The sequence below is a fragment of the Dreissena polymorpha genome, chromosome 10 (assembly GCF_020536995.1).
Source record: "Dreissena polymorpha isolate Duluth1 chromosome 10, UMN_Dpol_1.0, whole genome shotgun sequence".
Classification (NCBI taxonomy): Eukaryota; Metazoa; Mollusca; class Bivalvia; order Myida; family Dreissenidae; genus Dreissena; species Dreissena polymorpha.
This window is the reverse complement of record NC_068364.1, coordinates 70,304,713-70,331,696: the sequence shown is the minus strand read 5'-3', so window position 1 is coordinate 70,331,696 and position 26,984 is coordinate 70,304,713. Positions and strand designations below refer to the sequence as shown.

Below are 26,984 nucleotides of genomic sequence, written 5' to 3'. Positions count from 1 at the left end.
ACTGCAAGGCAAATCTGGGACTACACTTTACACGGGCATTAAGCTCTGTTTTCCTGTGCCTACTGCAATGCCAATTTGTGGGTACACTAAACACGGGCATTAAGCTCTGTTTTCCTGTGCCTACTGCAAAGCCAATCTGGGACTTCACTTAACACATGCATTAAGCTCTGTTTTCCTGTGCTTACTGCAAGGCCAATCTGGGACTACACTTTACACATGCATTAAGCCCTGTTTTCCTGTGCCTACTGCAAGGCTAATCTGGGACCACATTTTACACATGCATTAACCTCTGTTTTCCCCTACTGCAAGGCCAATCTGGGATTACACTTTATGAATGTATTAAGCTCTGTTTTCCCCTACTGCAAGGCAAATGAGACTACATTTTACACATGCATTAAGCTCTGTTTTCCCCTACTGCAAGGCAAATGGGACTACATTTTACACATGCATTAAGCTCTGTTTTCCCCTACTGCCAGGCTTATCTGGGACTACACTTTACACATGCATTAAGCCCTGTTTTCATGTGCATACTGCAAGGCCAATCTGGGACTACATTTTACACATGCATTAAGCTCTGTTTTTTCCTACTGCAAGGCAAATGGGACTACATTTTACACATGCATTAAGCTCTGTTTTTCCCTACTGCAAGGCAAATGGGACTACATTTTACACATGCATTAAGCTCTGTTTTCCCGTACTGCAAGCTCAATCTTGGACTACATTTTACACATGCATTAAGCTCTGTTTTCCCCTACTGCAAGGCTTATCCGGGACTACACTTTACACATGCATTAAGCCCTGTTTTCATGTGCCTACTGCAAGGCAAATCTGGGACTACACTTTACACATGCATTAAGCTCTGTTTTCCCCTACTGCAATGCCAATCTGGGACTACACTTTATGCATGTATTAAGCTCTGTTTTCCCCTACTGCAAGGCAAATGGGACTACATTTTACACATGCATTAAGCTCTGTTTTCCCCTACTGCAAGGCTTATCTGGGACTACACTTTACACATGCATTAAGCCCTGTTTTCATGTGCATACTGCAAGGCCAATCTGGGACTACATTTTACACATGCATTAAGCTCTGTTTTTCCCTACTGCAAGGCAAATGGGACTACATTTTACACATGCATTAAGCTCTGTTTTTTCCTACTGCAAGGCAAATGGGACTACATTTTACACATGCATTAAGCTCTGTTTTCCCCTACTGCAAGCTCAATCTGGGACTACATTTTACACATGCATTAAGCTCTGTTTTTCCCTACTGCAAGGCTTATCTTGGACTACACTTTACACATGCATTAAGCCCTGTTTTCGTGTGCCTACTGCAAGGCCAATCTGGGACTACACTTTACACATGCATTAAGCTCTCTTCCCCTACTGCAAGGTCAATCTGGGACTACACTTTATGCATGTATTAAGCTCTGTTTTCCCCTACTGCAAGGCAAATGGGACTACACTTTACACATGCATTAAGCTCTGTTTTCCCCTACTGCAAGGCAAATGGGACTACACTTTACACATGCATTAAGCTCTGTTTTCCCCTACTGCAAGACAAATGAGACTACACTGTACACATGCATTAAGCTCTGTTTACCCCTACTGCAAGGCCAATCTGGGACTACACTTTACACATGCATTAAGCTCTGTTTACCCCTACTGCAAGGCAAATGGGACTACACTTTACACATGCATTAAGCTCTGATTTCTCCTACAGCAAGACTAATCTGGGACTACATTTTACACATGCATTAAGCTCTTTTTTCCCCTACTACAAGGCAAATGGGACTACACTTTACACATGCATTAAGCTCTGTTTTCCTGTTCCTACTGCAAGGCCAATCTGGGACTACATTTTACACATGATTTAAGCTCTGTTTTCCTGTTCCTACTGCAAGGCCAATCTGGGACTACACTTTTACGCATGCATTAAGCTCTGTTTTCCTGTGGCTTCTACAAGCTCAATCTGGGACTACACTTTACACATGCATTAAGCTCTGTTTTCCCCTACTGCAAGGTCAATCTGGGACTACACTTTACAATGCATTAAGCTCTGTTTTCTTTACTGCAAGGCCAATCTGGGACTACACTTTACACGAGCATTAAGCTCTGTTTTCACCTACTGCAAGGCAGATCTGGGACTACACTTTACACATGCATTAAGCTCTGTTTTCACCTTCTGCAAGGCAGATCTGGGACTACACTTTACACATGCATTAAGCTCTGTTTTCCTGTGGCTTCTACCAGCTCAATCTGGGACTACACTTTACACATGCATTAAGCTCTGTTTTCCTGTGGCTTCTACCAGCTCAATCTGGGACTACACTTTACACATGCATTAAGCTCTGTTTTCCCGTACTGCAAGGAAAATCTGGGACTACACTTTACACATGTATAAAGCTCTGTTTTCCTGTGGCTTCTACCAGCTCAATCTGGGACTACACTTTACACATGCATTAAGCTCTGTTTTCACCTTCTGCAAGGCAGATCTGGGACTACACTTTACACATGCATTAAGCTTTGTTTTCCTGTGGCTTCTACCAGCTCAATCTGGGACTACACTTTACACATGCATTAAGCTCTGTTTTCCTGTGGCTTCTACAAGCTCAATCTGGGACTACACTTTACACATGCATTAAGCTCTGTTTTCCTGTGGCTTCTACAAGCTCAATCTGGGACTACACTTTACACATGCATTAAGCTCTGTTTTCCTGTTGCTTCTACAAGCTCAATCTGGGACTACACTTTACACATGCATTAAGCTCTATTTTCCCAGAGCGAGGCTGACCTGCAAATACACGTGCTTGCAAAAACCGTTTCAACTGATATAATGATGCCACTGAAGAAAATTACAAGGTTTGCCTAGCCTTAGTCTGTCAGTCCATGTACACCTTGTTTCAACTGCGTATTCCAACAGTTTTTACTTGAGCTTAGTTTAGTGTAAACCTATTTATTTTAGCTCAATTGCATCGAAAGCCTTAGTCTTATTGAAACGTTCTCTTGAAAAGTATGTTTCCTGGGCCTTGAACCAGTACTTGGTGTTTTGGGGGAGATTTAAAGATTAAAGAATGCTCCAACAGTGGGAATTGAATCTGTGACCTCCTGGTCGTTAGGCACACATCATATCCATTACACCACAGCATAGCTTCTACTCAAGCTTATTGCTATCCCATATGCATGAAGTATTTAACATGATTGCACAAGAAATCACAGTCATATTGAGCCTCCCTTTTGGAAAATGGGGCTTCATCCATTTTTGGAAAGTGAAGTCTGCACTGGCTATTCTGTGACGATATTTTCCTGGTAATTTTGTTTGAAGGAAGGCAACTAGTCTCACGAAAATCAAGTCTAGTTGTAATACTGCTATAGTGCTACTGATAATTCTACTGCTGCTGCCACTAATACTACTGCTACTACTTCTATTGTTGCTGCTGCTACTACCACTGCTACTACTTCTATTGTTGCTGCTGCTACTACCACTGCTACTACTTCTACTATTGCTTCTGCTACTACCACTGTTACAACATCTACTGCTGCTGCTGCTACCACTGCTACTACTTTTACTGTTGCTGCTGCAACTTCCACTGCTACTACTTCTACAATTGCTTTTGCTACTACCACTGCTACTACTTTTACTGTTGCTGCTGCTACTACCACTGCTACAACTTCTACTGCTGCTGCTGCTACTACCACTGCTACTTCTTCTACCATTTCTTCTGCTACTACCACTGCTACATTTTCTACTGCTGCTGCAGCTATTACCAACTGCTACAACTTTTACTGCTGCTGCCGTTACTACCACGGCTACAACTTCTACTGTTTCTTTAACGAATACCACTACAATTATCGGTATTACCAGTACTTTCGTTTTAAAGCAATCGTGTCTGAGAACTGGGACAAATGTGATTACAATTATTAGTTGCAATAAATATCCCAAATACTCCTGAATCAATCTAAATGGGTGTAGAGCAATCTGACTTCTTCAATCTCAAAGATAAGAAACATGTGTCTTTCTACACATACTGCTTTCTTAGGAATTATTTAGGACACAATATTTAGAAGCAGGTCGGTAGCTAAAGGTTTCTCAAACTGTGTAACTTTTTGTGAAATTATTTTTATAAAATATATGCATTCAGCTCAAGATTTGGTTGATAGTTTTAACTTTATTAGAAATTGTGATAATATGATAAAAAATGTCAATAGGCAGTGTAATGTCATTATAGCCACTTATTTTGCTTTTTGGGGTTTAAACATCACTTTTACTATCAGTAATTGTAAGAATTGAACAAATACTTGTACAAAAACATAAATGCTAAATTCTTTAGGTTTTAATGGTGTCATGCATCAGTCTTGTTTGTGAGCTACTTAGGGTTCTTTATTACAAATATTAAGTACTGTGTACGCAATCATTTTTTTTTATCAGAAAGTAAGCTGTACAAATACTGACCCTTGTTCTACAAAAAAAAATGACCTTTATAGGTCTCAAAAGCATTTGGGTTTTGGCACAACCCGCAAGAAATTAAGAAAATATAACGAACATTCTGTTTAGTTTTAACAATGCCTTCCAGACAATGCGAATCAAAGGGACATATCTCGACTTTGTGTACATGCATGGTCAATGACCTTGTTTTTATGTCATTCTTAATATTTTGTATAATATACAAAGTACCTGGAAGACATTAATAACTCAAAATGGTTATTTCTTTAAACTGTACTAACAGCATACAACCAGAACAGCCTGCTAGTAACTGGCAGTCTGTTCAGGTTTTATGCTGTTTGCAACTCAACAGTATCTTAAGAGTTGGAAATGAAGCCTTTACAACTTGAATGTAGTAAGAAAGGTCTTTAATTAAATGTAACTTTCTAAGGGACTATAAATGCATCAAAATACTTATCTAAATGGTTAAGGGTTAATCTGTTTCATGGGATTGAGTAATAGTATCCTTTAGATTCTTTTTAACCCTTTCCATGCTTGGATTTTTGTTGTCTGCTAAATTGGTGTCTGCTGTATTTCTAAAATTATTGTTTTCTTCACTTTTTTGAAAGACCACCATCAGAATAGCAAACAGTTTGGATCCTGATCAGACGCCACTGCGAAGGCCTTTAAAAAATCACTTCCAGTGCTTAACCCTTTCAGTGCGGGAACCGAATTTTGAAGGCCTTTGCAAACAGTTTGGATCTTGATGAGACGCCACAGAACATGGCGTCTCATCAGGATTCAAACTGTTTGCTATTCTGATAGTATTCTTTGAAAAAAATCGAAGAAAATGCTAATTTAAGAAATTCAGCAGACGACATTTTAGCAGAAGACAAATTACCCAGAATGCAAAGGGTTAAGGGATAATGTCAGTCTAGCTATGCTCTTGTACATAAACTGTTGTTCTTATCTTGTTATGGTCTTCAAATGCCCTTGTGTATGCGTGACTTGTCTCAAATTAACATGTACTGATTGTTTCAAAACTTCAGAACAGAGTTTCAAATAAAGCATAAATTAGTTATCACTACATCTTTAAAACAACCAGTAAAATTACCATCATGTACTCCAGGATATGCTGCTTTCTTCTGATGGTTTCATTTGGTAAGTGCCATTATTTTATGCATGTTACCGGTTAAAGGGGCTGTTTGACAGATTTTGGCATGTATTGAAGCATGTCATTAAATGCTTTATATTGATAAATTTAAACATTTGACCTAAAAATCTCCAGTAAAAAAACAAGAATACAATTTAAAAAAAGGAAAATAAAAGTTACCCTCAACAGGGCTCGAACCACTGACCCCTGGAGTCCTGGAGTAAAAAGTCGCCCGCCTGGACCACTCGACAATCCATGCTCATTCTTAGAGCGGATATATTTTTTACCTATATAAGCAATCCTTGTAGTTTCCCAAAATATTACTACAACAACAGAACTTTCCAAATTATTCAATAGTTTCGCGTCACACGCTTTATAATTTTCAGGTTTTCAAATTGTCAAAAGATGCATATAATGGATATTTAAGAGCATGGTAAATAGTCAGTATTACTATTTCCTCACAAATATCGTAACAAAAACGAAAATTTGCGAATCTGAAACAACTTTTTTTAATTTTGTCAATTTACCAAAACGTTAAACGGCCCTTTTAACTGAACAACTTCAGTATGTCAAAGTTAACTTTAATCAAATCATTTATAAGACTATCAAATGTTAGTGAAAATAAATCTGTAAGAAACTGTACAAAGCCGTTCATTGATGAAAAGAACGCAATATTTTGGCCCTGCAAGTTTGCAAAGTAACATTGATCCTCATTCTGGAAAACAGGGTTAAATGCATGTGGTTAAGGTGTCATCCCAGACTAGCCTGTGCAGTCAACACAGGCTAATCAGGAACAACACAAACTGCTTAGGTTTCAATGAAGTCTCTAGTACAGGAAAACCCAGTTTAGGTTTTGCCCTTGATAGTCTGGGCTGAAACTACACACATGCATTAAACCCCCTTTTCCCAGTGAAACTACGCACATGCATTAAACCCCCTTTTCCTAGAGAAACTACGCAAATGCATTAAACCCCCTTTTCACAGTGAAACTACGCACATGCATTAAACCCTCTTTTCCCCTGCTCTATTATGTTTTGTGGCTTCCACATTGTAGGCTTGGTATTGAGTCAACTGGTGATACCGTTCATGATGTGTTTTGTGGCTTCCACATTGTAGGCGTGGTATTGAGTCAACTGGTGACACCGTTCATGGTGTGTTTTGTGGCTTCCACATTGCAGGCGTGGTATTGAGTCAACTGGTGACACCGTTCATGGTGTGTTTTGTGGCTTCCACATTGCAGACTTGGTATTGAGTCAACTGGTGACACCGTTCATGGTGTGTTTTGTGGCTTCCACATTGCAGGCTTGGTATTGAGTCAACTGGTGACACTGTTCATGGTGTGTTTTGTGGCTTCCACATTGCAGGCTTGGTAATGAGTCAACTGGTGACACCGTTCATGATGTGTTTTGTGGCTTCCACATTGCAGGCGTGGTATTGAGTCAACTGGTGACACCATTCATGATGTGTTTTGTGGCTTCCACATTGCAGGCTTGGTATTGAGTCAACTGGTGACACCATTCATGGTGTGTTTTGTGGCTTCCACATTGCAGGCTTTGTATTAAGTCAACTGGTGACACCGTTCATGGTGTGTTTTGTGGCTTCCACATTGTAGGCTTGGTATTGAGTCAACTGGTGACACCGTTCATGATGTGTTTTGTGGCTTCCACATTGCAGGCTTGGTATTGAGTCAACTGGTGACACTGTTCATGGTGTGTTTTGTGGCTTCCACATTGCAGGCTTGGTATTGAGTCAACTGGTGACACTGTTCATGATGTGTTTTGTGGCTTCCACATTGCAGGCGTGGTATTGAGTCAACTGGTGACACCGTTCATGATGTGTTTTGTGGCTTCCACATTGCAGGCGTGGTATTGAGTCAACTGGTGACACCGTTCATGATGTGTTTTGTGGCTTCCACATTGCAGGCTTGGTATTGAGTCAACTGGTGACACCGTTCATGGTGTGTTTTGTGGCTTCCACATTGCAGGCGTGGTATTGAGTCAACTGGTGACACCGTTCATGGTGTGTTTTGTGGCTTCCACATTGCAGGCGTGGTATTGAGTCAACTGGTGACACCGTTCATGGTGTGTTTTGTGGTTTCCACATTGCAGGCGTGGTATTGAGTCAACTGGTGACACCGTTCATGGTGTGTTTTGTGGCTTCCACATTGCAGGCTTGGTATTGAGTCAACTGGTGACACCGTTCATGGTGTGTTTTGTGGCTTCCACATTGCAGGCTTGGTATTGAGTCAACTGGTGACACCGTTCATGATGTGTTTTGTGGCTTCCACATTGCAGGCGTGGTATTGAGTCAACTGGTGACACCGTTCATGGTGTGTTTTGTGGCTTCCACATCGCAGGCTTGTTATTGTCGCAAAATTTAAACTTTGATGGTAGCAATCAAAGTTAAACTTTGCACAAATTATCTTAACTAAATTTTAATTTAGTCAAGAACCTGTGGTCTTATTTTCGGGTGCTGCCACCAGTCCATTTGGACAAATTTCCATGTAACTTGTACACTAGCCGAGCTAGTAGAAATGAAATAAGTCATTAGTTTCTTCTACTACAGTTTATTTACAAAGTATATACACTTTTTTTCCAACATTTCCAACAAAAGTCCAACATTCAAATATATACATAATGTTAAAACATACTAAGTTTAATCTCCTATTTCTTAAATTTGAACCAATTCCATTTTAAATAAAAAAATATTCTAAATCCAACCTTTATTCAAATAAAAAATCCCCCCCCCCCCCACCAGTTTTCCGGGACCTTTTATAGTCCTTCTCATAAAATAGCTGAGCGGCAGGGAAAGGTTACATCACTGACGCCAAATTGCCGCCACGAAAAAGTTACATCATTGCTGCCAGGAAATAGTTACATCACTGACGCCAAATTGCCGCCACGAAAAAGTTACATCATTGCCGCCAGGAAAATGTTCATGATGTGTTTTGTGGCTTCCACATTGCAGGCTTGGATATTGAGTCAACTGGTGACACCGTTCATGATGTGTTTTGTGGCTTCCACATTGCAGGCTTGGTATTGAGTCAACTGGTGACACCGTTCATGATGTGTTTTGTGGCTTCCACATTGTAGGCTTTGTATTGAGTCAACTGGTGACACCGTTCATGATGTGTTTTGTGGCTTCCACATTGCAGGCTTGGTATTGAGTCAACTGGTGACACCGTTTATGATGTGTTTTGTGGCTTCCACATTGCAGGCTTTGTATTGAGTCAACTGGTGACACTGTTCATGATGTGTTTTGTGGCTTCCACATTGCAGGCTTGGTATTGAGTCAACTGGTGACACTGTTCATGATGTGTTTTGTGGCTTCCACATTGCAGGCTTGGTATTGAGTCAACTGGTGACACCATTCATGATGTGTTTTGTGGCTTCCACATTGTAGGCTTGGTATTGAGTCAACTGGTGACACCGTTCATGATGTGTTTTGTGGCTTCCACATTGTAGGCTTGCTATTGAGTCAACTGATGACACTGTTCATGATGTGTTTTGTGGCTTCCACATTGTAGGCTTGGTATTGAGTCAACTGGTGACACCATTCATGATGTGTTTTGTGGCTTCCACATTGTAGGCTTGGTATTGAGTCAACTGGTGACACCGTTCATGATGTGTTTTGTGGCTTCCACATTGTAGGCTTGGTATTGAGTCAACTGGTGACACTGTTCATGATGTGTTTTGTGGCTTCCACATTGTAGGCTTGGTATTGAGTCAACTGGTGACACCATTCATGGTGTGTTTTGTGGCTTCCACATTGTAGGCTTGGTATTAAGTCAACTGGTGACACCGTTCATGATGTGTTTTGTGGCTTCCACATTGTAGGCTTGGTATTAAGTCAACTGGTGACACCATTCATGATGTGTTTTGTGGCTTCCACATTGTAGGCTTGGTATTGAGTCAACTGGTGACACCATTCATGGTGTGTTTTGTGGCTTCCACATTGCAGGCTTGGTATTGAGTCAACTGGTGACACTGTTCATGATGTGTTTTGTGGCTTCCACATTGCAGGCTTGGTATTGAGTCAACTGGTGACACTGTTCATGATGTGTTTTGTGGCTTCCACATTGCAGGCGTGGTATTGAGTCAACTGGTGACACTGTTCATGATGTGTTTTGTGGCTTCCACATTGCAGGCTTGGTATTGAGTCAACTGGTGACACCGTTCATGGTGTGTTTTGTGGCTTCCACATTGTAGGCTTGGTATTGAGTCAACTGGTGACACCGTTCATGGTGTGTTTTGTGGCTTCCACATTGTAGGCTTGGTATTGAGTCAACTGGTGACACCGTTCATGGTGTGTTTTGTGGCTTCCACATTGTAGGCTTGGTATTGAGTCAACTGGTGACACTGTTCATGATGTGTTTTGTGGCTTCCACATTGCAGGAGTGGTATTGAGTCAACTGGTGACACTGTTCATGATGTGTTTTGTGGCTTCCACATTGCAGGCGTGGTATTGAGTCAACTGGTGACACTGTTCATGATGTGTTTTGTGGCTTCCACATTGCAGGCTTGGTATTGAGTCAACTGGTGACACTGTTCATGATGTGTTTTGTGGCTTCCACATTGCAGGCTTGGTATTGAGTCAACTGGTGACACCGTTCATGGTGTGTTTTGTGGCTTCCACATTGTAGGCTTGGTATTGAGTCAACTGGTGACACTGTTCATGATGTGTTTTGTGGCTTCCACATTGTAGGCTTGGTATTGAGTCAACTGGTGACACTGTTCATGATGTGTTTTGTGGCTTCCACATTGCAGGCGTGGTATTGAGTCAACTGGTGACACAGTTCATGATATGTTTTGTGGCTTCCACATTGCAGGCTTGGTATTGAGTCAACTGGTGACACCGTTCATGATATGTGAGTGGGAGCAGATGAAACTTCGTAACGTTTCTCACGGTGTCAGTTTTGACAATCCTGTCATGGTAGAGATCCGCGACTACTGCAGCCATCATGCGTGAGTTTGACATTTTTTCCACTGTAAATGCCAATTTATTTTCATTTTGACAATTAACTATTTGACTCTGTATTATAGGTGATTTAGAATACCACATTAAACGTAGAATAGACTTTAATATGGTGCTTATTACATGAAAAAAAAAATCATGTAGTTTAGTATGTGTTTTTTTATATAATAAGGCCTTTTTCATTGTAAATGATAGACCTAACTATGCTGCTTTTTACATGTAAAAAATAAAATTTCATGTTGTTTATTTATTTTATTTTGTTGTTTTGTGTATAATAAGGTCTGTTGCATCGTAAATAATATGGTAGTCTCTAGGAGCTCAGGTGAGCACAAAAGGGCCATCATGCCATCTAGTTAACCCTTTCCCCCATAAGGCGCAATTTGAAAATGGCCTTTGCAACCAGCAAAAAACCAGAACAGCCTGCAAGTAACTCACAGTCTATTCAGGTTTTATGCTGTTTGCTGCTTATCAGTAATTAAGGGTTTGAAATGAAGCCTTTAAAACTTGAATCTAGTAAGTAAGGTCTTAAATTAAATTTATCTTTCCAAGGGACTACAAATGCGTCCAAATACCTATCTATGAGGTAAATGGTTAAAAAGTTTGTTCAGACATTGTCACAGCTTTATTTTGTGGGATTTAAAAAAAATCCAAACTAGTTAACAGCTTTGTTGTAAACGCAATATTGATGATGGAGTCATCCATGCAAGAGTCTAATATTACTAATTGTAATCCTCAAATTAAAAGATATAACAGGTTAAACTGTAAAATTTAAAACAGGTCTTGATAGAATAAAGTCTAATACAAACTTCATGTACGAGTTGACTGTTGCTTCAACTTAACCCATCGTCTCTTAAACTTTAGGGCCAAATTTTGTAAGGAAGGCTTGATGTGCCATATACACTCAATTGATGTTGTTGGGCCTTTCTGTCAACTATAGTATTGTCCATCCATATTGTCTTCCCATTCTGGAGAGAAAACATTTAGCACTTTTGATCCTAAGAGAACTTGTACTATATCTTAACTAAATAATAATTTCCTTTAGAATAAAACACGCCTTTTTTCATACAACCTCAATCAATATTTCTCTGCTTTTTATGCCACTGGATCGAATGATCGGGGGTATATTGTTTTTGGCCTGTCTGTCTGTCATTGTATGTGTCTGTCATTGTATGTGTCTGTCATTGTATGTGTCTGTCTTAAAACTTTAACCTTTGTCATAACTTTTGCAATATTGAAGATAGCAACTTGATATTTGGCATGCATGTGTATCTCATGGAGCTGCACATTTGAGTCATGAAAGGTCAAGGTCATCCTTCAAGATCAAAGGTCATTTTCAGGTCAAATATATGGCTTCAAATCAGCGCTGTAGGGGGCATTGTGTTTCACAAACACAGCTCTTGTTTCTGGATAATAAACAAAATATAGATGACTGATGTAACATAAAATTGTCAAAATATACATAACAAGAAAATTAGTGGAATTGCTGTCACCTGCCAATTAATTTTGTTTATGGACTGTTGCGGAACTAAGAGAAACAAAGGGCAATAACTCTTTTTTTGAGAAAAATTAGGATTATGGTTCTTGTGCATGGCACTTTTTTTCTATTAATAACTATACAAACATGAATTTTCATGTTGAAATATTGTATAGACCTTTTTAGTATATGAGATAATGTCCTTAAAGATTAGATCGTACAAAAACAACAAAGGGCAATAACTCTTATTTAAGAAAGTGTAGGGTTATGGATCTTTGGCACTTCTCATTTATATCAATACACCCAGTAAGTTCCATGTTGAAAGTTATATCATTAAAAAAATCAACAAAGGGCAATAACTCTTATTTAAAAACATGTATGGTTATGGCTCTTGTGCATGGCACATATTATCATTGGTATCTATTCTTTTCTGAAGTTTTATGTACAAATTTTGTTTTGTATCTAAGATATAGCGCAAAAAAGTTACATCATACAAAAACAATCAAAAGGGAATAACTCATATTAAAGAAAGTGTAGGGTTATGGTTCTTGTGCATGGCACTTCTCCTCATTGAAATTTATACATTCATGAAGTTTCATGTTGAACGTTATACATGTATAGTTTCAAGGATGGACAGACAGATTGACAGACTATACCAATTCTTTTTCACTCCGCCATTTTTTTTTGGGGGGGAGGGATAACAATTAAAGATGTGTACTGGATAAATTATATAACATATTTGAATGATATATATGCTGTCCGATTATACTAAATCAGACTATATATAATGGCACTTCTTTAGTTTACTGGGAAATGACTGTATACAAGAGTAGATTTAACCTATCAGACCTTGGCCCATGTTTATAAAGAATCTTATATAGGTACTGTTGTCATAAAACCCTCCTAATTGTAAATTTATTTTATTTCATTTTCAGGATTTGTGACCAAAAAATCTGACAATATAATTTTAAGAGAATTTCAATAACGAATTCCAGTGATAAGTTTCATCTTAGTTAAGTTCTAGTGATAAGTCTCATCTTACTTAAGTTCTAGTGATAAGTCTCATCTTAGTAAAGTTCTAGTGATAAGTTTTATCTTAGTTAAGTTCTAGTGATTAATTTCATCTTAGTTAAGTTCTAGTAATAAGTTTTATCTTAGTTAAGTTATAGTGATGAATTTCATCTACATAAGTTCTAGTAATAAGTTTTATCTTAGTTAAGTTATAGTGATGAATTTCATCTAAGTTAAGTTCTAGTGATAAGTTTTATCATAGTTAAGTTTTAGTGATGTTTTTCATCTTACATAAGTTCTAGTAGTAAGTTTCATCTTAGTACATTTCTAGTGATAAGTTTCATTTTAGTAAAGTTTTAGTGATAAGTTTCATTTAAGTAAAGTTGTAGTGATAAGTTTTATCTTTGTTTAATTCAAGTGATACGTTTCATCTTAGTAAAAAAGAACATATGGGCCTGGGTTCAATATCCACTTAGTTTTGTTGTAAACTATTAAATACTTTTCTTACATTCATAATTTTGAAAAACCAGTAGGAAATAAATTTAAAGTTAGTTTTGTCTTAACTTGCTTTACTTCAGAAAACTATCAACATCCTGTTTGTATTCTGAGTTATTGTTTCATTTTAAGTGATAAAGATTAATTTTCTATATAGACATCAATTTTGGATATTTGTCTTAAAAAATATTTTAATTTAATAAAATATCGTCCTAAGAAGCTTTTTGAAGCTGGCTGTCAGATTCCTATGAAGTGTCACCTTCTTAAAATAAAAGTATGTCTTCAGTTAAGATCCTCCTTATGAGCTTTTTGAATAAGGGCCCCTGGGATCTTTTTTAATACATCTTCAAATGGCTATGCAGCGACAAACTCAAAATAATAATATTATAAACATATAATCAAACCGAGATGCTTTTTGAGTATTGGTCTGGATGTTCAGATGTCTTTGAAACTGCATGTTCTTAAAATACTATTTAAACTTAAGTTAAGATTGTTTTCAAGAGCTTTGTTAAGTACGTTTGAAAACAGGCCCCTGTTTGTCGGGTGCCTATGAGGCTGCACCATGTGTTTCAGTGTCACTAGGCCCCTGGTTGTCGGGTGCCTACGAGGCTGCACCATGTGTTTCAGTGTCACTAGGCCCCTGGTTGTCGGGTGCCTATGAGGCTGCACCATGTGTTTCAGTGTCACTAGGCCCCTGGTTGTCGGGTGCCTACGAGGCTGCACCATGTGTTTCAGTGTCACTAGGCCCCTGGTTGTCGGGTGCCTACAAGGCTGCACCATGTGTTTCAGTGTCACTATTGGGATCTCATTCTGGGAAAACTGGCATTAACCTTTGCATGCTGGGAAATTTGTCTTCTGCTAAAATGTCGTCTGCTGAATTTCTAAAATTAGCATTTTCTTCAATTTTTTTCAAAGAATACTATCAGAATAGCAAACAGTTTGGATCCTGATGAGACGCCACGTTCTGTGGCGTCTCATCTGGATCCAAACTGTTTGCAAAGGCCTTCAAAATTCGGCTCCAGCACTGAAAGGGTTAATGCACATGCATTAAGCCCAGTTTTTTCCAGAACGAGTCTTATTTAGCCAGCATGTTGATAATTGTGGCTAACCAAGCACTCTCTTGTTTCCGTTTCAGATACCAGCATATCGGCAATCTGGGAACACTGGGCAAATAGATTCGAGTCACTGTTAATCAATACATAATGGATATGCTCTCGTGTTACTTGTTCATTATTTTTGTTCATAACGCACAGTAATATCAATAGTTGTCCAATAAACATGCTGTCTGGCATAGAAGTACAAGGGTGCACAATCCCACTAGGTTGTCATCAACTTTCTGGGATTTGCAAACTTTATTTAATTTGTATATTCTTGGTTATGCAATCATTATTTTTCAATGCTAACAAATACCATTTCTTGATCTTGCCCCAGTTGTTTATTCAGTATAAGTAGAAATTAAATTATTTGAGTAGCGTTCTGAGAAAACTGGGCATAATGCATGTGCGTAAAGTGTCATCCCAGATTAGCCTGTGCAGTCCGCACAGGCTTATCTGGGAAGACACTTTCCGCCTAAATTGAATTTTTGCTAAGAAGAGACATCATTTAAATGAAAAATGTCATAAAAGTAGAGTGTCAATTTAAGCACATGCATTATGCCCAGTTTTCTCAGAACACGACTCATTTAAACTATATTAAGGTTGCATGCACTTCGGATTAAAAACAAGCAAATTCGTTGAATTGATATCCCCTGCCAAATAAATTTTTTATGGATGGGTGAAAATCCCTATATATACGATATAATTATAACAAGAGAGCTAAGATGGCCCTGGTGCGCTCACCTGAGAGGAGTCGGTTCATTCAATCTTTACCGAATGTCAAACTTGACCTAGATATTGTCCAGACAAACATCCTGGTCAAGTTTCATCATTATTTCATCTGCGAGTCATGATCAATGTACCTATGAAGTTTCATGATCCTAGGCCTAAGCATTCTTGAGTTATCATCCGGAAACCATTTTCCTTAGGTGAGTCACCGTGACCTTGACAGCCATTGTGTGAATATGTTTTTTGGAACTGTGACCTTGACCTTTGACCTAGTGACCTAATAATCAATAGGGGTCATCTGCGAGTCATGATCAATATACCTATGAAGTTTCATGAACCTAGTCATAAGCCTTCTTTAGTTATCATCCAGAAACCATTTTACTATTTCAGGTCACCGTGACCTTGACCTAGTGACCTGAAAATCCATAAGGGTCATCTGCGAGTCATGATCATTGTACCTATGAAGTTTCATGATCCTAGGCATAAGCGTTCTTGAGTTATCATCCAGAAACCATTTTACTATTTCAAGTCACCGTGACCTTGACCTTTGACCTAGTGACCTGAAAATTAATAGGTGTCATCTTCCAGTCATGATCAATGTACCTATGAAGTTTTATGATCCTAGGCATAAGCGTTCTTGAGTTGTCATCTGGAAATCATTTTACTATTTTGGGTCACCGTGACCTTGACCTTTGACCTAGTGACCTGAAAATCAATAGGGGTCATCTACGAGTCATGATCAATGTAGCTATGAAGTTTCATGATCCTAGGCCTAAGAGTTCTTGAGTTATCATCTGGAAACCATTTAACTATTTCGGTGACCTTAACCTTTGACCTAGTGACCTGAAAATCAATAGGGGTCATCTACGAGTTATGATCAATGTACCTATGAAGTTTCATGATCCTAGGCCTAAGCGTTCTTGAGTTATCATCTGGAAACCATTTTACTATTTTGGGTCATTGTGACCTTGACCTTTGACCTAGTGACCTGAAAATCAATAGGTGTTATCTGCGAGTCAAAATCAATGTATCTTTGAAGTTTCATGATCCTAGGCATAAGCGTTCTTGAGTTATCATCCGGAAACCATTTTACTGCTTTGGGTCACCGTGACCTTGACCTTTGACCTAGTGACCTGAAAATCAATAGGGGTCATCTGCGAGTCATGATCAATGTATCTATGAAGTTTCATGATCCTAGGCATAAGGGTTCTTGAGTTATCATCCGGAAACCATTTTACTATTTCGGGTCATCTTGACATTGACCTTTGACCTAGTGACCTGAAAATCAATAGGAGTCATCTGTGAGTCATGATCAATGTACCTATGAAGTTTCATGATCTTGAGTTATCATCCGGAAACCATCTGGTGGACGGACGGACCAACATGAGCAAAACAATATACCCCCTCTTCTTTGAAAGGGGGGGGGGGGGGCATAATGAGAAACTGCCTCCCTTCCAGCAGTCATGCTATTCAACTGACTGGAACCATTTTTGAACTCAACTCTCGTATCAAGGAAACAAATGTTCTGAGCAAATTTCATGAAAATTGGCCCAAAAATGTGACTTCTATAGACTGTGTTGACATGTTTTCACTATATACATAGAGAAAAATACCCCACCCACTGGCGGCCATGTTTTTTCACCGATCCCGACCATTTTCAAACTCTTTTGAGATATCAATAAAACCAATGTTTTGACCATTTTTCATGATGATTGAGCAAAAATTGTGACTTCTAGAGTGTTTACAAGGTTTCTCTATAGCCAAATAGGGAAAACTGCCACTATATACATATAGAGAAAAATGCCCCGCCCACTGGCAGCCATGTTTTTTCACCGATCTCGACCATTTTCGAACTCATTCGAGATATTAATCGAACCAATGTTTTGACCAACTTTCATGATGATTGGGCAAAAGTTGTGACTTCAAGAGTGTTTACAAGGTTTCTCTATAGCCAAATAAGGAAAACTGCCCCGCCCAGTGGCGGCCATGTTTTTTCAACGGATCGGAACCACTTTTGAACTCAAACAAGATATCATTAAGACAAAAATTTTGACAAAGTTACATGAAGATTGGGCATGAAATGTGACTTCTACAGTGTTTACAAGGTTTTTCTTTTTTTTGACCTAGTGCCCTAGTTTTTGATCCCGCACAACCCAGTTTCGAACTCGGCCGAGATTTCATTGGGACAAAGCTTCTGACCAAGTTTCATGAAGATGGGACAAGAAATGTGGCCTCTAGAGTGTTTACGAGCAAATGTTAACGGACGGACGGACATACGACGGACAAAGACCTGTCACAAAAGCTCACCTGAGCAATCATGTGAGCTAAAAAGATGATTGAGAGTAGGGTAATTGTTTCTATGCATTGCAATGCTACTCATTGATATCTATACACCCATGAAGTTTCATGTTCAAATCTTGTCGTGTCTCTAAAATATAGCATTGAAGAGTTAAATCATACAAAATCGACAAAGAGCAATAACTCATAGTTAAAAAAGTGCATGGTTATGGTTCTTGTGCATGGCACTTCTTCCTATTGATTTTTACACACCCATGTTGTATCGTATCTGAGATATAGCCCTGAAAAGTTCCATCATACAAAAACAACAAAGGGCATTAAATCTTATTTAAGAAAGTAAAGGTTTATAGTTCTTAAGCATGGCACTTCGCCTCATTAATATCAATACACCCATTAAGTTTCATGTTGAAGTCTTGCATGGGATCTGAGATATAGCCCTGCAATGTTACATCAAATAACAAGAGGCCCATGAGGGCCTGAATCGCTCTACTGCTATAAACACTGTGCAAGTTTGGAAAGAATAAGATGGAAACTGTGTAATCGCGCAAACAAGGAGAATTTTCTCAAATTCAAGGGGAGATTATTGTGTACTTATTTGTCCGATACTGCTCATGTTCAATAGGGTTCAAGTCCTCATTGATATAAAGATACGGTGCAAATTTGGAAATAATTGGATGAAAACTGTGGAATTAATTGCGCAAACAAGCGGGATTTCAAAATTTTCTCATATTCAAGGGGAAGTCATTCTGGACTTATTGCTTCGATATTGCTCTTTTTAAAAAAGGGTTTGAGTCCTCATTGATACAAAGACACTGTGCAAGTTTGCCAAGAATTGGAAGAAAATTATGGACTGTATCACATAAAAAAATGATTTTTTCTTCTCAAATTCAAGGGGAGATAATTCTGGACTTATAACTCCGATATTGCTCATTTTCAATAGGGTTTGACTCATCATTCAGATAAAGACACTGTGCAAGTTGGGAAATGATTGGATGAAAACTGTGGACTTTATTGCGTAAACAAGCCTTATTTCACAGTTTTCTCAAATTCAAGGGGAAATAATTCTGGACTGTTTACTCTGATGTAACCCATTTTTAATAGGGTTCGAATCCTCATTAATGTAAAGACACTGAACAAGTTTGAAAAGAATTGGATGAAAACTGTGGACTTTATCGCGTAAACAAGAAAAAGTCTAACGCACGCACGGATGACGGATACCACGCCATGACATAAGCTCTTCAGGCCTTCGGCCAGTAGAGCTAAAAACCAAACAAATTGCAATAACTTTTATTAAAGAAAAAGTAGGGTTATGGTTCTTGTTCATGGCACTTCTCCTCATTTATATCTATACACCTATGAAGTTTCATGATGTTGATATCTCATAAAGAGTCTGAGATATAGCCCTAAAAAGTTTTGTGATGGACAGACTGACTGACAGATGGAGGGACAACATGTTTTTATTACAACAATTCTATATCCTTCTGCCTTTGGCAAGGGATAAAAAAATGTCACTGTCATGCCCAAAGTACCACCATATTCCGCTTTACCACAGGGCATAGACAGTCCAATTTGAAGTACTGGTTTCCGGACTATGAAGTTTAGTCAATATGTGATCTGGGATAGAGAATTCTGCAACAAATTCACAAGGGCAATAACTGTAAAAATGAATGACAGCTGTAGTTATTGTTCTTGTGCAATTCACTTCCCCTCATTGAGATCTACCTACCTACCAGTCCCATTACAGTTTTGTACAAAAATTAAATACTTTTGTTAGACGACACTCCAGCCCCATGACATTAGTTTAGTTTTTAGTTGTTCACTTGTAAGGTTAGTAGTATGTCTTGCAAGTAGGTCTGCTCTTTACTACGCTAAGAACGATAACCACCGCATCTGCCTGTGCACACTGATTAGCCTGTTAATACCTCACCACTAGTACATTGCAGACAGTGAGTGTTAAACAGCTTGTGCGACGACATTGGCCAGTTTGTCATTGAAATCTGTACATATTGGCTTCATTCAGGGAAAATGGGGCTTCATGCATGTCCAATAAGTGGTGTCCTGTGCACACTGATTAGCCTGTGCAGTGCACACAAGCTAATCAAGGACGACACTGTCCGATTTTATGGTATTTTTTGTTTAAAGTGAGTCTTTGGTACTGGGATGACAATAAATGCATATGCATTATGCCCTAATTTCCCAAAATGAAGCTTAAATTATCTTTTCTATGACTTGAAAAAAGAAGAGGATAAAAGTGATAATAACTTCAAAGTTACCTCGCTGACAAGGCAAATAAACAAAATCACTTTTAAATCAAATAAATAACCAACGAGTCCTAAATGTTTACCTTGTGGCATTTTTTAGTAAACTTCTAAAAGGGACCTTTTCACAGTTTGTCATTATAAAATGCTTTATATTGATAAGTGTAGACATTGGATCTTAAAAGATCCATTAAAAAAAAACAAGAATAAAATTGAAGAAACAAAAAATGTTACCCTCAACTGGGCTCGTACCACGTAACCCTGGAATAAAAGTCTATCATTTAGACCACTCAGCCATCCGTGCTCATTCAATGAGATGTATTGTACACTTTATATAAGCAATCCTCGTAGTATATAAACAAGAGCTGTCACCATAGGATGACATATGCCCCCTATAAAGGCTTTGACAGAAGTTATGAGAATTTTTTCGAAACCTAAACACAGATTTCGAAACCTAAACGCGGACCCTAAGTTAAAGGTTAAGGTCACAGGGGTCAAACTTTGTGCGTATGGAAAGACATGGTCCATATACACATGCATGCCAAATCTGAAGGTTATATATCAAGGGACCAGGGATCATATTTTTTTCGGTTTTGTCCGTCCTAGACCGATTGGGGTCATGAAAGACCGATTGAAAATCCCAAACAGTCGGTCCGATTCTGTTTGCTAAAATTCCAATGTCATGAAATGGATTACACAGTGTACATGCTAACACACCCTATTTACATTCTTATCTCGATTAGGTGTGATAAGGCAGGCTATGACCCCAGGCAGCAAAGATTCGCGCGGTTGTGTATTAGTCATGCGTGAATAACCCGTGTCAATATCAATCGATAATTTCAATGGCTTATACCTAGCACACTAATTAATCGGTCCGCAATGTGTACTCGTCCACGATAAAATCGTTGACAGTTACTTGGGAGATGAAAACCTCGATGTTATCCACGTGGACATTGTGCATTTCATGCATGAAACAGTAAACTTTCATATAAACAAAGAAGAAAATCGGATATTTTGCAATAATGATGGGCGGACCTGAAAGCACGCTCCATAACTAAACAAAACATGCCGATACATTTTCCACCAGCGTAGTAATCTGGCAATAAATGAATGAAAGTCGCGGATCTGATCGACAGAACAGCCGAAAGTTATTTTTATGGCGGACATTCACATAAAATAGTACACAAGAAAAATAATATACATTGTATAAATCTTTAGTAAAAAACTTGTTAGAATCAAAATAATTCGTGTACTTTATTGTTTGTTGTGGAAGTTTAGATGCGAGATTTCAAATCACACAGAATGACAGATTAATAATATTGACAACGATGAAAAGTCAGATAAAACAGCACACGAAACAACAATGAAATAGCAAATGGTAGAACCAAATGAGAAAACTCGTATGTTCCGTTAAAAACATGCCTAAGGGAATTAAATTTGTACATTTATTATACCACCTTCATGAATGGCAAAATCAATGGTTTATATTTTAACGTAATTTGTCATGATTTTGGATATACATTTTCTGACACTTTTTCCCCATTTAAATCCAGACCGATTGATGTTGCGAGAAATTATGATCCCTCCAAGGGACATAGAAGTTATGAGCATTTTTCAAATCCTAAATGCAGATTTCGAAACCTAAATGCGGACCCTTAGTTCAAGGTCAAGGTCACAGGGGTAAAGAAATTTGTGCTTATAGAAAGGCCTTGTCCATATACACATGTTGACAAAATATGAATGTTATATCTCAAGGGATTATGAGCATTTTCAAAACCTAAATGCAGATTTCGAAACCTAAATGCGGACCCTAAGTACAAGGTCAAGATCACAGGGGTCAAAATTTGTGTGCGTATGCAAAGGCCTTGTCCATATACACATGCATTCTAAATATGAAGTTTATATCTCAAGGGATATAGAAGTTATGAGCATTTTTCGAAACCTAAATGCAGATTTCGAAACCTAAATGCGGACCCCAAGTTCAAGGTCACAGGGTTCAAAATGTTTGTGTGTATGAAAAGGCCTTGTCCATATACACATGCATACCAAATATGAAGGTTATATCTCAAGGGACATAGAAGCTATAAGCATTTTTCGAAACCTAAATGCAAAGTGTGACGGAAAGACAGACAGACAGACGGTCCGATCACTATATGCCCTCCTTCGGTGGCATAAAAATCTATTGACAACAACAGAACTCTCCAAATTCTTAAATCATTTAATTTTGTCAATTTACCAAAACGTAAAAAGGTCTCTTTAGTTTAAACCTATTTATTTTAGCTCGATTGCATAGAAAGTAATTCCTACTTATTTGAAAGTCCGTTTCCTGGGCCTAGAACCAGTACTTGGTGTCTATATGGGCGATCAAAAGAACGCTCCCACAGCGGGGATCGAACCCGTGACCTCCCGGTCGCTAGGCGGACACCATATCCATTACACCACCCTGAAAAGGTCTCTTTAATGTCTTCAGACTTGCAAATTGAACGAGTTCAATACACTGTCAGATCTTACATCATGAATAACTTTCAGGTTTAGTGGTTGCCTGTTAGCCTTGGGCCTGTTGATTTCAGCCCAGGAAACTCTCTTTCAAAAGTTGGTTACAGTTGGGCTAAATAGCAGGGTAACTAGCTTTTTCAAAGCTTGAAACAACTCAATCCAATTAAATGTAGAATACAAATTGGCGATTGTGTATCAATAAGGCCTGGGAAATGATTCAAATCCGGCTAAAACAAGACATGATGCAATAAAAGTCCTTCATGTCGCCAAAATTGTTGCTCAATAATTTAAAAAAAATTAATTAAGTATTAAATACACATAACACAACATGTACATGATTTTAGGCTTGTTATACTTTAGCAAGGCAACCAAAATTCTAAAGATGGTTGCCAGTGCAGCAACCAAAATTGCAATAAAGAGAGACATTTTGTTGTTATTTTGTCTAAGTTATCTCTATAACATAAATATGAGGTTACACAGTGCACCCACAATTCCACCTGTGCTTTAAGACACACTCTTTATAAATTGGAATGGGTTGTGTTAATTTCAAACTTGTGATATAAAAAGCTATGACATAATTTTGAAAACTGAGTTGCGTCTAAGATTATGCAATAGCATACAACTCCTGTGCCTTCAGCGCTTTGATTAGATTAAACCTATTCATTTTAGCTTGATGGCACAGAAAGCTTTAGGCTTATTTGACATGCTCTCGAGTCTGTTTCCAGGGACTAGAACCAGTACTTGATTTCTATCTATCTGGGGACTCTAAAGAACACTCCCACAGGGGGATCGAACCCATGACCTCCCGTTGCTAGGTGGACACCATATCCATTACACCACGGCGACTTGCGACTTTGACATTACTAGACAGAACTCCATTCCAATGACATTAGGTAACCCCCTTCTATGACATTAGAGCAACATGACATTTTGTGAAATGCTAAAAAGTGTAACACAAATGGTTTAATAACATATATTTATGTATATAAAAATCTAATATAAGCAAATATAACAAGTAACAAATTCTTTACAAAAGCAGCAACAAGAACACATTATAGAATGAAGACAGAAGGAGCAATAGAAAGAAATTAGATACCAATTTGTTAACCAGCAGTCCAGAAGTGCAAAGCATTTGAATTGTATAATTCTACAATAATACTAAACTTCAAATGTCACATTTCAAAATGAACAAGTACATAATTGAAATGGAAGTAAAGCCATAACTTATACAGCAGTTTTATGTGTTAAAATCTGCAGCACAGACCATTGTGCCAGACAGAAAACATGATATTAACAAATATAAATGTGTTAAAGCCAAATTAAGTATAAAAATATTAAAATAAAGTCTTTCATCATGCCATCTTTAATGATAATGATATGTTCATATACAATTAAAACATGCAAAGTTTTAAAACGAACTCAGAAAAGAATGACTAGAAATTGAGAAAGATTTCTTACAAACATGAACAAACTAACATGATCTGTAACAATTCATTTCTAAACGAATTTATAAAAATGGTCCATGATTTGGAATGCTTATGACAAATAACAGATAATACAAAAATCTAAGACAACAATTCTTTTACATAAAAATATACAGGAATGTAAAATAAATTGATTTGATTGACAGATTGTATGGAAATGTAAAGGATATCGACATTTTGAGGGGTGACAATAGTTGCACTCTATGCCACCAATAACAAACAATTTTGAACACTGTGCATTATTCTCGTTCTCAGTTCATTGGACCCAAGGACATTTGGCATGATGGTTGCAATTAAATGGCCCTCATTTGTGAACACAATGAGGCCAAAACTCACAAATACATGAGCAATACAAAGCAGCACCTTATTTGATTGGTCGATTCAGCCAACAATTTGATTTGTCACAAAAAATGATTTCATATCATAATTGAACATATATTTCAGCAGTTCTCGGAAGTTCTTTGACAATTTCAACATAAATGGCTCATTTAAAACAATCCAATTTACAAAAGGAAGCATATTTTGGCACTATTTGTTGTCCAACCATCAGACGTCACTTTCAAAGACCTGCTTACGCCTGGTCCCTCCTGTATTCACGCTCTGCAAAAGTAGTTCCATTCTCAGCCTGCGGACCTCATTTTCACGAGCCTGTAGTTCGAGCTCGAGCATTCGCTTGTTCTGAGTTGGCGTCTCAACCTCTCTGTGAACTTCACTAAGTAAACCAGTCTTCAGCTATTAAAAAATAGAGCAGCATAGTCTGTTAGCACTATGGCTGTGTCAAAAAAAATAATCAAACCAGCATCATTTTGATTTAGAACTTCAAAACAAAAGTCAATCATTGAACAAATCAATAATATGTGCTGAATTTTCTTGTACCAATACTGAATAGCAGGATTTTATAGGATTTCCTTTTAACCCTTTGCATGCTGGGAAATTTGTTGTCTGATAAAATGTCGTTTGCTGAATTTGTAAAATAAGCATTTTCTTCATTTTTTTTCAAAGAATACTATCAGAATAGCAAACAGTTTGGATCCAGATGAGACGCCACGTTCTGTGGCGTCTCATCTGGATCCAAACTGTTTGCAAAGGCCTTTAAAATTCAGCTCCAGCGCTTTAAGGGTTAAAAACTTGGTATAAGAAATTTGACTATGAAAATCATGCATAACGCGATTGGATGTTTCTTAAAAACATCGCACCTCTGATATTCGCTCTCTCAGTTCCCGTTTCTGAGACTCCTTCGTCATTTCAAGACTGGTTTTCAGCTCGTTCATCTGATTGGACAACTCTCGCGCCCATGCACTGTCCACAGAGGAACCAGTCAGCCCAGACGTGGACGGGACAGAGGCCCCACTCAATGACCGGGCTGGGAAATGGCCAGTACCCTCATCTTCTTCGTCGTCAGAGAAGCTCACGTCGCGTGCGATGCACATTTGTTGGTGGTACAGCTGCTCTCTTAGAAGATCAATCATCTGAGGATGAGGAAGATTTTTAAAATATAATTTATACAATTAATTTCCATTAAAAGTATGTTGAGTTGCTTGATATACAAAATTTTTTTTTATAATACTAAAGGCTTTTTATTTTTCTTGACATGGATTCATAAAATCTGCCATTTTAATAAATAACAGCTGAGCTGCATTCTGGGACATTGGGGCTTAATGCAAATGTGTAAAGTATCATCTCTGATTAGCCTGTGCAATCCTCACAGGCTTGTTAGGGATGACTCTTTCTGCTGAACTCCATTATTGCTAAGAACAGACTTCCATTAAGCAAAACATATAATAAAAGTGGAAAGTGTGTCCCTGTCTCGAACAACACTTTCCACACATGCAATAAGCAAGGTTTTCACTGAACAATGCTAATTTATAATACTGTAGATTCATTTATTTCCATTGACATTAAATTGTATGGATTCATCAAATCCGCCATTATGGTTTGATATTGAATCTGTGGATATTTTTATAATGTCTGATATCGAACACAAACTTTGCTTACCATCTGAACAATCTCCAGGGAGTCAAGCGGGCTGAAGCTAGCGTTGCCGGCGAGGACTGCGCGCAGTCTGTCAACCAGGAGATCCTCCATCTTGATCACCTCCTTGCGCACCTGACTCCACAGCTGCTGTAACTCCTCAACGTCCGCTCTGAAATAGGAATATATTATATTATAATGTAATTTTATAATATAATAATATAATTATTAAATAACGCATCTTTTGGGAATTTGCAACCAATATATAGAGCAATAAAACAGGCATTCCATCATTTCTGGTATTCGAAAACTTCAATTCATATAAAATCAAACCCACGTAGTTGGATCCAATCCTATAAATATATTAATATACTCGTAACATCACATTTGTTTATATATATCCTCAAACATATTGTGTTTAGTTCTTCACACCTTTTACTGTTACAGTGATTCTGCAGTTCAAATGGTTTATGTAAAGACTCATTTTAAAATATAAAATGCTCTTGAAGTTTCCAAGCCTACGGTATATAAAACTCTGAACTTCACATTTGTTAAAATCTAAAAATCTACAGGAAGTGCATAAAAGCAAACACCCTACCTTTCCTCAGGAACGAGGTCAGACTGCACCCTACTGTAGAGACTAAACAGCATGTTCTCCATCATTGCCAGCTCAGTCTTGTAGCGCTGGACTGCATGCTGCATTAGTCTGGTTTCCTCTTCAAGCATCTGGGAAACGGGAACCAGAATGAGTTATACATAAAACTAAAACTCAATTGGCCGTTGTCAGTTCAGGTGCATGTACTACAAGTAATCTGGGTATGGAAAAAGGCTCTTAGGCACCCGGCCCTACTCTGGGCTACTTTTAATTATATTTTCCTAACATCAGGTGCTTTGTAGGTTACAATCGAGCAATAATGGAGCTTTGTCACAAACTAATAAACTAATAACTGCCCATTTCAATGTCAGCTGCATTCAAGGGCAAATAACTTAGGAATGCATGGGTCAATAGTGATGAAAAAAGTATACGGCACATCTACGCTTCAATGCAATAACACAATGTATCAATTGAATCACATGAGTACTGTGCAAGCGGTACACTGTATACAACTTATAACAGTACAAGAC

General features: G+C 38.1%; 1 protein-coding gene and 1 long non-coding RNA gene across 8 annotated transcripts in view; one reads left to right on the top strand and one right to left on the bottom strand.

Moving 5' to 3' along the window:
- Positions 1-5,397: 5,397 nt before the first annotated feature.
- Positions 5,398-14,742, top strand: LOC127847121 (uncharacterized). Its single transcript, XR_008033824.1, has 3 exons — positions 5,398-5,583; positions 10,404-10,539; positions 14,665-14,742. It is a non-coding gene; the product is annotated as an uncharacterized LOC127847121 (long non-coding RNA).
- Positions 14,743-23,363: 8,621 nt separating this feature from the next.
- LOC127847111 (uncharacterized) overlaps positions 23,364-26,984 on the bottom strand; it is a 110,972-nt gene continuing 107,351 nt past the window's right edge. For all 7 annotated transcript variants that reach the window (XM_052378737.1, XM_052378736.1, XM_052378740.1 and 4 more), the window contains 4 exons: positions 26,458-26,585; positions 25,884-26,031; positions 25,085-25,357; positions 23,364-24,620 (listed from right to left, as the gene is read on the bottom strand). In XM_052378737.1, the coding sequence (XP_052234697.1) occupies positions 24,435-24,620; positions 25,085-25,357; positions 25,884-26,031; positions 26,458-26,585 (735 nt within the window). In that variant the 3' untranslated portion in view covers positions 23,364-24,434. The remainder of the gene's footprint in view (positions 24,621-25,084; positions 25,358-25,883; positions 26,032-26,457; positions 26,586-26,984) is intronic.